The sequence below is a fragment of the Myotis daubentonii genome, chromosome 1 (assembly GCF_963259705.1).
Source record: "Myotis daubentonii chromosome 1, mMyoDau2.1, whole genome shotgun sequence".
Lineage (NCBI taxonomy): Eukaryota > Metazoa > Chordata > Mammalia > Chiroptera > Vespertilionidae > Myotis > Myotis daubentonii.
Genome location: NC_081840.1, coordinates 128,372,753 through 128,386,240, shown reverse-complemented (window position 1 = coordinate 128,386,240; position 13,488 = coordinate 128,372,753). Strand labels below are relative to the sequence as shown.

Here is a 13,488-nt window from a genome sequence, read left to right as displayed (position 1 = left end):
CTGAAAACAGTAGAGCATTCATCTCACAACTAATTCCAAGTGCTTTTCCTTAACAACCACATTTCAGCAGGCAGAAGTGCTTAATGCATACTTCCCCTTGCAGCGTTTCTCAACCTGTGAGTCACGACCCCTTTGGCGGTTGAACGATCCTTTCACAGGGGTCGCCTAAGACCATCCTGCTATCAGATATTTACAGTACGATTCATAACAGTAGCAACATTACAGTTACGAAGTAGGAACGAAAATAATTTTATGGTTGGGTCACAACATGAGGAACTGTATTTAAAGGGCCAGAAGGTTGAGAACCACTGTAGAGTATAAAAAGAAGATTCAACTTTAAATAACATTATTCATTGTCACTGCTTTATCAAAGATGTGCTTAAGTAAAGCATGTTTCTTGTCAACAAGGGGCAGTGAAGAATAGAATGACTGCAGGCACAGGTTGGGACCCCTCCCTTGATTCTTGCTCAGAAACCAGTTTTACTGACTTTGGCTTTCATCCAGTCATTGCAAATGTCAGTGTAAATGCAGGCAGTGCCTCAATATTTCTATACAAACAGTTTTGGCCTCATGGGTCTCCTGAAAATGGTCTAGTGGAACCACTGAAGCCTGCAAAACACACTTGGAGAACCGCTGTGTAAATGAGCAGAGTGCAGTAGTGTGGGAAATTAAACCTAAAGGATCCCAGAAGACTGGTTTCCCTCACTCGGTTGGAGCATTGTCTTGTACACCAAAGGGTGGCAGGTTTGATTCCAAGTTAGGGCAGCACATACCTAGGTTGTAGGTTCAATTCTGTAAGGCCACATAGCTAGTTTTCCAGTTCCATGTATAGGAGGCAGCCAATCCATTTTCCCCCCCTCAAATCAATAGAGTGGTTACTTTTAAAATACAAAGGCAAATTTTAAACTCCGATTATTTGTAAAGAATGAAGAAGAAATATATAATAAGAATATAATATAGGAAACTAGTAAAAGAAAAAAAACAGTGAAAAAAAAACACGGGAATCTCATTCTCACATGAAGAATTGCCCACTACTACTGCTTTGTAAAATGTTCCTGTGTCTGCCAGTGAGAGGTTAGAGGACTGGCCATCGATTTGGTTGCCTAGCATTGCCTATTAGGGAGGGTCAATGCTTATAAAGGCAGCTCTGGCAGGTCATTGTAGAAAAACTTTCACAGAATTTGATGTGCTGAGTAAAAAGAGGTCAGAAAATTCCTACAGGATCTAAGAGAAGAATTTGTAGAAGGACTTTTTTTGTTGAAGGTTAAGCTCCCTCCACCCCTCTCTACTCCCAGCAGATGTGAAACTAACATGACAATTCCTGGATTAGTTTTTTTTCAATGACGTTCTTATTTTCTAGAAATACAAATAGATCCAAGGACATTTTTGATGAGAGACTCCATCCTGTCACAGTAAGTGCCAGTTGTATTGAGGTTGTCTTTTTCTCTAAGACAGTTGCATTTATTCCATGCTGATTTGCTTCAAAAGAAATCACTAGTAAAAAATTACTTTCTCCAGCTTGGAGTTAACATTACCTTCCTTTAAGTTTTCTTCTCCACCCCATGTTGTATCTAATTATTTTACAAAAGGAATCTATATATATAAAAGCATAAGCGACTGTCTAACTGGTAGCTATGGCGCGCACTGACCATCAGGGGTCAGTCACTCAATGCAGAAGCTACTGAGCTGCTGTGACTTGGGAGCTGTGGTTCTCAGGTGATGCACCCGGAACCAGAGAGGAGGGAGCCGATTCTGGGGTGTGTAACCCGAGAACTGCCCTCTTGCAATCCGGGACCCTTTGGGGGATGTCAGAGAGCGGTTTCAGCCTGATCCCTGCAGGCCAGACCAGGGGACCCCATCTGTGCACAAATCTGTGCATCAGACCTCTAGTGTTATATAAGAAACTAGAGGCCCAGTGCACAACATTCGTATACTGGGGTGAGAGGTGCCTCAGCCTGACCTGCACCCTTTCTCAGTCCGGGAGCCCTCGAGGGATGTTGGAGAGCTGGTTTTGGCCTGATCCCCGTAGGCCAGGCCGAGGGACCCCACCTGTGCACAAATCCGTGCACCAGGCCTCTAGTTTATAATAATAAAAGTGTAATATGCAAATCAACCAAAAAACAGAACAGCAGAACGACCTTCCAGATGAACTTCGGATGACCATGCTATGACACACACTGGCGCCAGGCCTGCCAAGGTGGGTGCAATGTGATTGGTCAGGGGGCCCTGCCATCGCCCCACGATTGCCCTACAGAGGGAGGTCAAGGCCCCAAAGAGGGAGACCCATACCTCTGGCTGGCGGGGCGATCGATCGGGGGGCGAGGGCACTCTGTGATCGCCCTAATGAGGGAGGCCCAGGCCATCCTCTGTGCGGTGACCGTTTGTAGAGCCCCAGCTGTGTGGGCAGAGCCCCACAACTAATTGTCCTAAAGAGGAAGACCCAGGCTACCCCTACAGACAGCACTTTCGTGTGTGGGCAGGGCCACCCTCTGCAGGGTGATTGATCTGGGGGCCCCCCGCAATCAATCAACCCACAGAGGGAGGCCCAGCCCACTGGCTAACAATGTGGTGGTGGGTGTTCAGGGCCAGCCAGTGATCACCCCGCAGAGGGAAATCCCAGGCCAGCCAATGATCGCACCCCATGCCTGTCGCCCGCAGAGGGAGATGACCAGTGATGGGGTAAGGGTTGGCAGGGCCACACCAATGGCAAGCAGTGGCAGCAGCGGGGGCATGGCCAGCTGCCATTAGGCAGGGGAAGGAAAGCCCCAATAGGCCCTGATCACCAGTCAAGCCTAGGAACCCTACCCAAGGGGTGCCAGATTGTGAGAGTGCACAGGCTGAGGGCCACCCACCCTTGCATGGATTTTGTGCACTGAGCCTCTAGTGTTATATAAGAAACTAGAGGCCCGGTGCGCAACATTCATGTGCTGGGGGTGGGAGATCCCTCAGCCCAGTCTGTGCCATTTTGCAGTCTAGGAGCCCTTAGGGGATGTCTGACTGATGGCTTACATCCTTAGCACTGCCGTGGAGGCTGGAGAGGCTCCTGCCACAGCCACTGTGCTCGCCAGCCATCAGCCTGGCTTCTGGCTGAGCAGCATTCCCCCTGTGGGAGCACACTGACCACGAGAGGGCAGCTCCTGTGTTGAGGCTCTGCCCCTTGGTGGTCAGTGCGCATCATAGCGACCAATTGTTCCGCCATTCGGTCTATTTGCTTATTACCTTTTTATTCTATAGGATATGTCAGTAAGAACTGAGTTTCAGCTTTGTATAATTAGTGAGCTACAGTGGGTCAACATGCCTGAAAAACAAAAAATGTATATTTTTAAAAGAAAATTTTCAAGAGCATCAAGCAATATGAATATTTGTACATAAACCTTATTAGATATGTCAGAATCTCTAGAATAAAATTAAACCGCTATTTAAATATTGGATTAATTAGAATGACAAAAATTTTCAAATTTCTTCAGATATGCTCTATAACAATATGTGGCTGGTGAGCACTGTACGCACAGCACAGCCTTAGAGCCCGATGGTTACATTCTCAAAGTTGATTGCAGAGAAGTATGACATGACGACCAACAAGTCTTTGGAGCCTAAAAATAGTTCACATTTAGACAGAATATTGTAGGGGAAGGTGGAAAGGAATATATAAATATTCTGAGGTTGTGCCTGTATTTATCTTTAATGAGTGTCCATATTCAGTCACTGTTTTTTAAGGTCCCATTATTTATATTTAAAAGGCTAAAAGACATGTCACCCGATCAAAATTATTTTAAGCGGCACATGGGCACAAGTGGAACATGGTTGTTACAAAAGTTCTTAATATTTTTCTTCAATGGGTACTTTCTTTCAGGAAGAAAAGGTTCCTGAGGAATTCTTTCATCATAATCCTGATCCCGAATCAATTTACAGATTTATTCGACCTTTTTTCATTGCCTATAAGGCAACAGGAGGATATGCCATAACAACATTGGTAAGATAGTTCTTCTTTCAGAACTTTATTAAGGGAAACCTATCAAAGGATGTAAAGTTCACACATTTGAGCTTAATAATCACTGTGATTTAAAATGTCCTTCCTTTTCTCACCACAAAGCGATTGCTCTCAAAGGCAGCAGGAGGGAGAGGTTTCCAATTTCTCCCTCCAGACCTCAGGAGACATAGGCACACCAATGCACAAAATGCACGCATACAAGGTGTGCTGATGGGGCAGGATGGGGGCAATAACAGAACCTTCTGGACCCCAGGCAGTTGCAGGTTCAGTGTAGGTCTAAGGTGAGTCGCAGGCTGCATTCCCCGCGCAGTTGTAATGTGTGTCCTGACGGAGAACTAGAGCCCTAAGTTCTCTGTTCCTTGGATGATGGGTGTTCATCCGTCCTTGCTGTCCTCTTGTGCCTGCCTGTGATGTTTCCAGGATTCTAGTGCCAGTAGGACCTGAAAGGGCTTTGCTGGTTGTCTGCTCAGCTACAGCTGTGTAAGGGCCTGTGTGTCATTCACCCAGGATTCCTGTGGAAAGAGTGTGTCATTTGGAATGAGTGGTCCATTCTAGTGAGAAGGAATGGGGATTGTATCACTCCTCCCTCGGACAATCCTAAAGGGGAAAGTCTCCTGCTTGGTCCGAGGGAAGAGTACTTAGTGCAGTGCCTCCTCCTTCAGTGTTCAGTCAGAATTTTGGAGAGGCAGCCTGTGCTTCTGAATAGAGACCCCTCAGTGGGCACTGGACCAGACACAGTCCTTTCCATGGAGCTGCCAGCCATCTGGAGTGCTGAGCATAGCTGATCAAAGGCGGGAGTGGTGCTCCCACCTGAAGAGCTAGGGAACTCAGCAAGGAGAGTATCTGGGGTAGAAGAGGGGGATTCCTTTTCAAACACATTAAGATGATGCACCTGTGAGACAGAGGGGCATCTCTAGAGATCATCCTACGATATAAAAACCCTGGGTCCGTCACAACCGGAGGTTCAGCCAACCGGAAGTCAGTCCTGCAGTCAGCACTGGGTTGCCATGGCGACCCAGTACTGAATGCTGCAGCTGCAGGCACGATGACCCAGCACAGACTGCTGAGGGGACTGCAAACCAGGCCCAGAAGAGAGAAGCCTGAAGAGAGAAGCAGGGTCTGATCCATAGCCTGTGTGGCAGCTGTTGATCAACACTTGCCTCTCTCTTTCTCTCCAAGCCAGGCCAGCAGCAGCCCCTCCATTTCTCTCCAGGCCTCCACCAGAGCTGCTGATCAGTGCCGCCCTTCTGATCAGGCTCTGTTGATAGGCTCAGAGACTCTGACTGGCATAGAAACTGACCAGTCAGAACCAAATCTGGGTGAAGTGTGAGGAGCCAATGGCTGCCTAGGAAGCAGAGCTTTTGATGCTGATTGGCATAGAAAGAGACTAGTCAGAACCAAATTGGCCAGCAGAGGAGGGCAGTTGGGGGAGAGATCAGGCAGGCAGGCAGAGGCAGTTAGGGGCAATCAGGCAGGTAGGCAGGTGAGCAGTTAGGAGCCAGCAGTTCCAGATTGTGAGAGAGATGTCCGACTGCCAGTTTAGGCCCATGGGATTGGGCCTAATCTGGCAGTTGGACATCCCCCAAGGGGTTCCCGATTGGAGAGGGTGTAGGTTGGGCTGAGGGAACACCCCACTCCATGCACGAATTTGATGCACCAGGCCACGCGTTTGAATATGTGGAATTAGAGCATGAATCTGAGCTACTGGCAGGGAATTAGTATTAGCTATTCCAGTACCGAGAAAACGTGTGAATAAAAAGTGCATGGAAATAGAAGAATAACAAGAGCAGGTATTTAGTGGATATTTATGGAAGGAGCAACTTCTTGGCAGCATTGAGCACTTTGACCTCACTCTCTTTCTGGAACCTCACTTATCTTCCTTTTATTTTCTTGTTTCCCCCTGTTTTTGATAGCACCCTAAGCTATGCCTGATAATTTCTCTTTCAGAGCTGAGTCCTTACAGATCTAAGTGCAGAGGATAGAGGAGAGACATGGTTGAATAAAGTGTTTGCTTTTATGGAGCTTCTGTCCTAGTGAGGAAGATATAAATATTTCTTTAACTGAGTGTTGTTAAAAGGTGAATATCTCAGGTAGTAGTAAATATCACGAAGGTACAGCAGGGTGACGTGATATCATGCTGAGAGGGGCTTGCTACTTTAGAGAGGTGATCAAGAAGAGCCTCTGTAAGAGATGACATCTGACCCTTGCCTGACTGAACTGAGGAAGATGAGGAGCTCTGGCGTTATGTGCAGAGGGAACAAGTGCCAGCCTCTGAGACGGGAACTTATACTTGGTATTTGAGTAAGAGTGAGGTATGGCCAGTGTGGTCAGAGTGTGGAATGAGGGAAAGAATGTAGGGCATGAGGACCTAGAAGGGCAAGGGCTACCTGATTGGGCCTTGCAGCTTGCAGGCCATGGGAGGAAGTGACATTTTGATTTGTTTGGTGGAAACCCTTTGGCAGAGTTGAGCAGGGTGGGGAAGTGCTCTTGATTACAAAAGCTATCCTGGCTGCTTTGGGGAAAATGACTGTAGCTGGGAGACAGAGTGGAGGCTGAGAATTCAGGGGCAATAACAGTGACATGGGTGAGAAGTGACAAATAGACTAGGAAGCAGTCTCACTGTCAGTGACAGGCAGAGATAAGAAGAGTTGCTAACAGATTGCAGCAGGTCAACTCAATTGGACGTCTTTGGCCAAGCACCTAGGCAAATGGCAGTGCCCCACATGACATTAGGGAATGCGTGGGGAGTGGGGAGCTGGGGTGAAGAGCTCTGGTTTGTATGTGCAAACGCACCGATGACCTTAGCAGTAGTAGTTTCAGTCGAGTGACAGTGCCAGGGGCAGACTGCAGTGGGTGAAGGAGAGAGTGGGAGATGAGAAGCAGCTTCAGGGCATTCACTGTAAGCAAACAGAGAGGAGCAGTCTAGGGATTGTGGGGGGTGGGATGGGTGTCACATAAATACATTCATATTGGGGAGAATCTCTGGCCCAGGAAAGTGTTCAAGAAGAGGTAATTGTGGGAGGTGTTCTTCAGAAGTGGGATGGGATTGACTTCACTGCTAGAAGAGTTTCAGTGAGAAGAGAAATCTCAATTCTACTGACACAGGAAGGCAAGTGGTATAAATGAATGAGTAATGGCACATTCTAGATCTGCAGAAGAGATGAAGGAAAGTTGAGTGATTTCCAATGTTGTATATGTCTCTAATTAATTATTCCCAGAAAGTTGACAGTTGAACCTTGTAAGGAGGTTCATTCATAGGATATCTGGGAACATTTAGCTTTGGAAGATTGGTGCAAACTTTCACTAATAACACATAATGTTCAATAACCTTTTGCTTTCCAAAATACAGTTGGGTGTTAACACCTTTGGTGAATGTGAGCTGTCAATGTGACAACCTCGGACAGTAAACATACTCTTCTTCAAAGAACCCTTTGACGAAACAGCAAATCACAGCTTGCCTCTATAATCTTTGCTTAGAGGTTAACTTCACCCAGTTCTTTGTAGAATAGACATGTAATACATGTGTAGAAATCATGAGATCTCACCAGCTATCTGGCAGGTTTAGAGGAGAACCAGGGAGATAGAGACCTGCAGCTCTGCTACCACCTGAAACCAACAGAACTGACCAAGCTTCAGGTTGTGTAAGACAGAGATGGATTTCACAGAATTATGATGGAGATGTGAGGCTTAGGGGATATGAAATGACTATCCTTGGGGTGCGTGTGTGTTTCTTACAAAGGCACTAAGTCCAGGAATACCTGACAGTTGTAGAGACCTGCCTCAGACACACCTGTTTGCACTGCCTGTGCTGCTGCACCACACAGCAGCCACTGGGGGGCTGTCTTTAAAAAATTTTTTTTTAATCCTCACCAGAGGATATTTTATCCATTGATTTTCAGAGAAAGTAGAAAAGAAAGGGGAGGAGAGGAGAAAGAGAGAATCATCAGTATGAGAGAGAGACATCTATTGATTGCCTCCCGCATGAGTCCTGACTGGGGCCAAGAGTGGAACCAGCGAGTCTATGGTGAGCAGGCTGGAAATTCACATGGGAAAGTAGGCAGTAGAAGTGTCTGATTTGCAACTGTTTCTTGGCCTCTGGCTTTGACTGGCCAAACAGTCTCTCTAGAACATGGGTGGGCAAACTTTTTGACTCGAGGGCCACAATGGGTTCTTAAACTGGACCGGAGGGCCAGAACAAAAGCATGGATGGAGTGTTTGTGTGAACTAATGTAAATTCAAAGTAAACGTCATTACATAAAAGGGTACGGTCTTTTCTTTTTTTAGTTTTATTCATTTCAAAAGGGCCGGATCCGGCCCACGGGCCGTAGTTTGCCCACGGCTGCTCTAGAAGCTAAGAATAAAAGGCATGGCAAAAACTGATGAAATCTATCATTCCTGAAAGTTCTTATCACAGAACTTAAACTGAACTAGAATCAAAAACCAGTGTTCTACTTTGCAGGTTTACATAGAAAGACTTTTATCTTATGCTGAAATCGACATTTGCCCATCTAACTGGAAACGCATTGTTTTGGGAGCGATTATTCTGACATACAAGTATCTGCACGATCAGATTATGTGGACTTTTCACTTCTTCCCATTGCTAAAGGGCATTACAATCAAGGACTTGTGAGTTTGCAAGATTTTGATGAAGTTTCTAACCATTTTCGAATACCTTATTTGCCCCCATAAAGTTTACAAAATAAGAAATATTTTGAAAGGTTACATTGTGCAGAGGACTGAACTAGGCATAAAATTACATACATTTTTCTATCCATATTTGCTTTGACATTTCATACTCCTCATTAATTAGTATGTCTTCATGTGTTATTATTGTAATAATCTGTGTGATGATTTGGTATATTTCTCTGGTAGCAAACTTTGTAGAAACTCACATCCAAAAACAACAGTAATGTTAATACCTTCATGGCTTTCTTAACGCTGTCTACCAGTTCAGGTCTTTTATTCCCCCCTTTTAAAAATTTCATTTATTTTCAATAAGACTTTACATTCAATATCTATATATAAATAAAAGCCTAAGTGACCGGCTGCCCAGCCAGTAGTTATGATGTGCACTGGCCACCAGGGGCAGACGCTTAACGCAGGAGTGAAAACCATAGGCGTGGGAATATGGAACAGACTGATGAATCTCAGAGAGAATGGGGGAGGGCGAAGGGCAGGAAGAGATTAACCAAAGATCTTATATACATACTGGAGGCCCAGTGCACAGATTCGTGCACTGGTGGGGTCCCTCGGCCTGGCCTGCAGGGATTAGGCCAAAACTGGCTCTCTGACATCCCCCGAGGGGTCCTGGATTGTGTAAGAACACAAATCTGTGCACAGGGCTTCTAGTTATTTTATATGAGTCTCGGGTGTACAGCATAATGGTTAGAAAATCATGTGCTTTGCAAAGTGTTTTCCCCAGTATTTTTAGTACTGACCTGACACCATGCATAGTTATTGCAGTATTATTGACTCTCTTTCCTATGGTGTAATTTATATCCCCATAACTTCATTGTAATTGCCAGTCTGTACTTCTCAATTTCTTCACCTTCTTCACCCAGCCACCGCCCCCCCCCCAAACCTCTTCTCCTCTGGCAACCATCCAAATGTTCCCTTTACCTCTTAGTCTGCTTCTGTTTTGTTTGATCATTTATATTGCTTTTTAGTGAAATCATATGTTATTTGTATTTCTCTGACTGACTTATTTCACTAACATTATACTCTCTAGGTCCAACTATTCTCTCACAAATGGCAGGATCTCATTCTTTTTTATGGATGAGTAATAATATTCCACTGCTTTTTTATCCACTCATCAGTCAATGAGCACTTGAGTTGCTTCTACAGCTTAAGGATTATAAATAATCCTGCAGTGAATATAGGGTGCATGTATTCTCTCAATTAGTGTCCTGGTTTTCTTCATATGTATACCAGGGGTGGAATCACTGAGTCACAGGCAGTTCAATTTTTAATTTTTGAGGAACTTCCATACTATTTTCCACAGTGCCTGCACCAATATACCTTGCCACCAAAAGTGCACGAGGGTTCCCTTTTCTCCACATCCTTGTCAGCACTTGCTGTTTGTTGATGATAGCCATTCTGACAGGTGTGAGGATATCTCACTGCGGTTTTAATTTGCATATCACTGATGATCAGTGATGTTAAGCATCTTTTCATGTCTATCAGCCATCTGTATGCTCTCTTTGGATAAGTGTCTTTTCAGGTCCTCTGTCCATGTTTTAATTAGATAGTTCATATTTTTGGTATTGAGCTGTACATGTTTTTATAAGGTGTTGAGTTATATATGTTTTTTATAAATTTTGAATATTGAACCCCTTATTAGAGATATCATTGTCAAATATGTTTTCCCATCAGTGTGTTGTCTTTTTATTTTGTTGATGTTTTCTTTTGCTATCCTAAAACTATTAGTTTGAGATAGTCCCATTTCTTTATTTTTTCTTTTATTTCACTTGTTCAGGGTAATCTATCAGCAAAACATGAAGAGAAATATTCCAGATTTTAGTGCCTATGTTTTCTTCTAGGAGTTCAATGGTTTTGACTCTTACATTTAAGTAAATAATCCATTTTGAGTCTATTCTTGTATATGGTGTAAGAAGTGGTCTAGCTTCATTTTTTGAATGTATCTGTTCAATTTACCCAACATCATTGACTGAATAGACTGTCTTTATACCGTTGAATGAAGTCTCCTCTTTTGTCAAACAGTAATTAAACATATAGGTGTGGGGTTACTTCTGGGCTTTCAATTTTGTTCCATTGATCTATATTTGTTTTTGTGCTAGTATCATGCTGTATTGATGACTATAACCCTGTAGTGGAGTTTGATATCAGGTAGTGTGATACCTCCAACCTGTTTTGTTTTCCTCTCAGGGTCTTTTGTGGGTCCATATAAAACTTTGGATTAGTTGTTCTACTTCTGTAAAAGATGGCATTGGCGTCTTGATAGGAATTTGGTTGAAAGAGATGATTTGAGGTGGTATGGACATTTTAAAGGTGTTAATGCTTCCTGTCCATGAGCATTTACATGCTTCCATTTATTTGTCTCTTCCTCAATTTCTTCTTTGGTGTCTGATAATTTTCCAAGAGTTTTCCCCTCAAAGATAAGAGTGGTGGCTCTGAATGGATCCATTTGTTGCTGTGGTGATGTGCCCAGTCCTTTTGTTGGCACATCTCTACTTTACTAATCCCCTTCCTGCTATCAGCCTGGTGAAAATGTCTGCAAGTTCTTCAGGGCTAAGAAACAGCATACGTCATTCCTTTCATCTGAGCACTAGAGTGGAGCCCTGTGAGTGAGCAAGAAGAATAAACCTACAGCTGCACTAATGGCACTCTGATAATTGAGCCCCTAGCCAACAGCAATTGTGCACAAGAGATATAACCTCCTTCCCCTTGTCCCAAACTCAAAGGGGACCACAAATTGTTGAACCTTGTTTGCCTGTTTGAACATTAGTGTATTAGCCAGCTGGGTAGCCTTTATTTGTTTCAAAACTAAACTCAGAGCCAACCTAGTAGCTTAGAAAGACAATTTTGAAGAGAACCAAGTTGACTAAAATGGCCCTGTGGTGGTTTTGTGTTTTCCTTCTTCCCCAGAAATGAGTTGGAAAGGCAATACATATGTCTACTGCGGTTTCATTTTTATGTTTCCACCAGTGTCTATGCCCAATACTATTTTGACCTTCGGTCCTTAGCAAGTGACCATGGATTGTTGCCTGTTGCATTTACTCCTCTTCAAAAAGAAAGAGCACTGAACCTAGAGGTAAGGCTGTGGAATCACAAAGTGGGGTTTTCTGCCAGACTCAAAAACCAATATCTGTGCATAAATCATATTGTGTAGTGACTAGGAAAATGAAAAGCTGTTTTAAACTAACACATTGAATAAGACTTATTAACTCTTTCACATTATATTAGCAGTATTTTTATGGTGTATATAAGAATTCCACATTATAAAAAGTATCTTTTCTGTGACCACGATTCAGAATAATTTAAATCCATTTTAAGCTTTGATGGTTTTTTTTTGAAACTGTATTCTATTTTATAACCATACATGAATCATTTCCTACAATTGTATCATTAATCATATCTACAACCATATTCTACTTATCACTCTTAACTCAGTTTGCAAATTCATGTCTTTTCTGTATAGGTCACAGTTCAGTACCTTTAGTTTGTTAGACAAAACTAACCTGAGAGAGTGATACTTAGATTGTAGAATATGTATTTCAAACACTGGGTGTAGAAAGTATATGGGTTTTTAATGGCAATTGTAAAGTACGTGCAACAAAGTAATATTTATGGCTTATGAATTCTGGGAGTATACAATACAATTACAACTGAAATGGACAGTTTTTGTGGTACCTAATAGTCCTTTAGAACAAGATGTGCGTCTACCTTAATGTGCAAGTGAAATAGTACCTTTATGGTGCTTCGGTCACTAGACCTTTCCTACCTTTCAGGAAAATACAGCACGTGCCTGCCTCATTAAAATTTGCTTAGAGCAAATGCTAACTAATGAAGATTGGGTAGAATGTAAATCACTGAGTAAACAATGACTTTTCCCAACTGCATATTTATTATATTTAAGGAACCAAGTGTACAGACAACAGATGACCCTGTTGTTAGGAAGACTGTCACACCTTTGACATCATTGAAAAAACCCAAACTTTAAAAAAGCCTAAGTTCCCCTTTGCTCTGTCAATCTAATCAGAGTCCCTAAACTACTTAACTTCCTGGATGAACATAAACTAGGATCCCAAGGACCAAGCAGTGTATACGCTAGCTCTCCGAAGAGGCAATAACTATAATCCATATAAAGAAGTGGGAACGTGTGGCTATCAGTGCTGCTTTCCCTGTGAAGGCTGCAACTCCTTTATTTTGAATGTACCTGTGCTCTGTCTCATGTCTCCCCCTAGGCCATTTCCAGATATTGTGAAAACAAAAACCTGTGCAGGGTGGCCATAAAAAAATCTGGCAGCTGTGCTAACCTTACTGATGTGCAGCATGGCCATGCCATCTTATCTTAAGGAGGAATGAGGGCTGTGACATGATGAGCCCCTCATCTGCAGACTGGAGAAGAATCACCGCTCCTGCTCCAATCCCAGCTAAGTTATTTCCTTTTAAGGGAGACGGGGGCGGCGGCCGGGGTATTGACATAATGAGTTTCTCACCTACCAAAACAAGGACTGTTGAAATATAAGATTCCCTATTCTGGCAAGTTTAGTATTTCCTCTTAAGAATAAGTGAAAGGTTTTGACCTGATCAGGATCTTTTTTAGCCTATGCTTAGTTTATGATTAGGTACTTAAAGCCAGTCTCTATATTAAAAAGTAAGGAAATAGTAAGATCTTTTATTGTAACTTTTTTTATTAGTATCTTAGTATAGACTGCATACATACTGTGGACAGTGCTGGAAGTTCTACAGTGATAGATTAAAAGGCTTCATTATACATTAAGTTTGCTACTTCAGTAACTAATTTAGGTGGGCAT

General features: G+C 43.3%; 1 protein-coding gene across 1 annotated transcript in view; it reads left to right on the top strand.

The window, feature by feature from the left end:
• Positions 1-13,204, top strand: part of LOC132234471 (cyclin-Y-like protein 1) — a 41,460-nt gene extending 28,256 nt beyond the window's left edge. The window contains exons 5-9 of the mRNA XM_059695459.1: positions 1,361-1,412; positions 3,854-3,973; positions 8,451-8,617; positions 11,597-11,762; positions 12,916-13,204. Coding sequence (XP_059551442.1) covers positions 1,361-1,412; positions 3,854-3,973; positions 8,451-8,617; positions 11,597-11,762; positions 12,916-13,026 — 616 coding nt within the window. The 3' untranslated portion in view covers positions 13,027-13,204. The remainder of the gene's footprint in view (positions 1-1,360; positions 1,413-3,853; positions 3,974-8,450; positions 8,618-11,596; positions 11,763-12,915) is intronic.
• Positions 13,205-13,488: the final 284 nt, after the last annotated feature.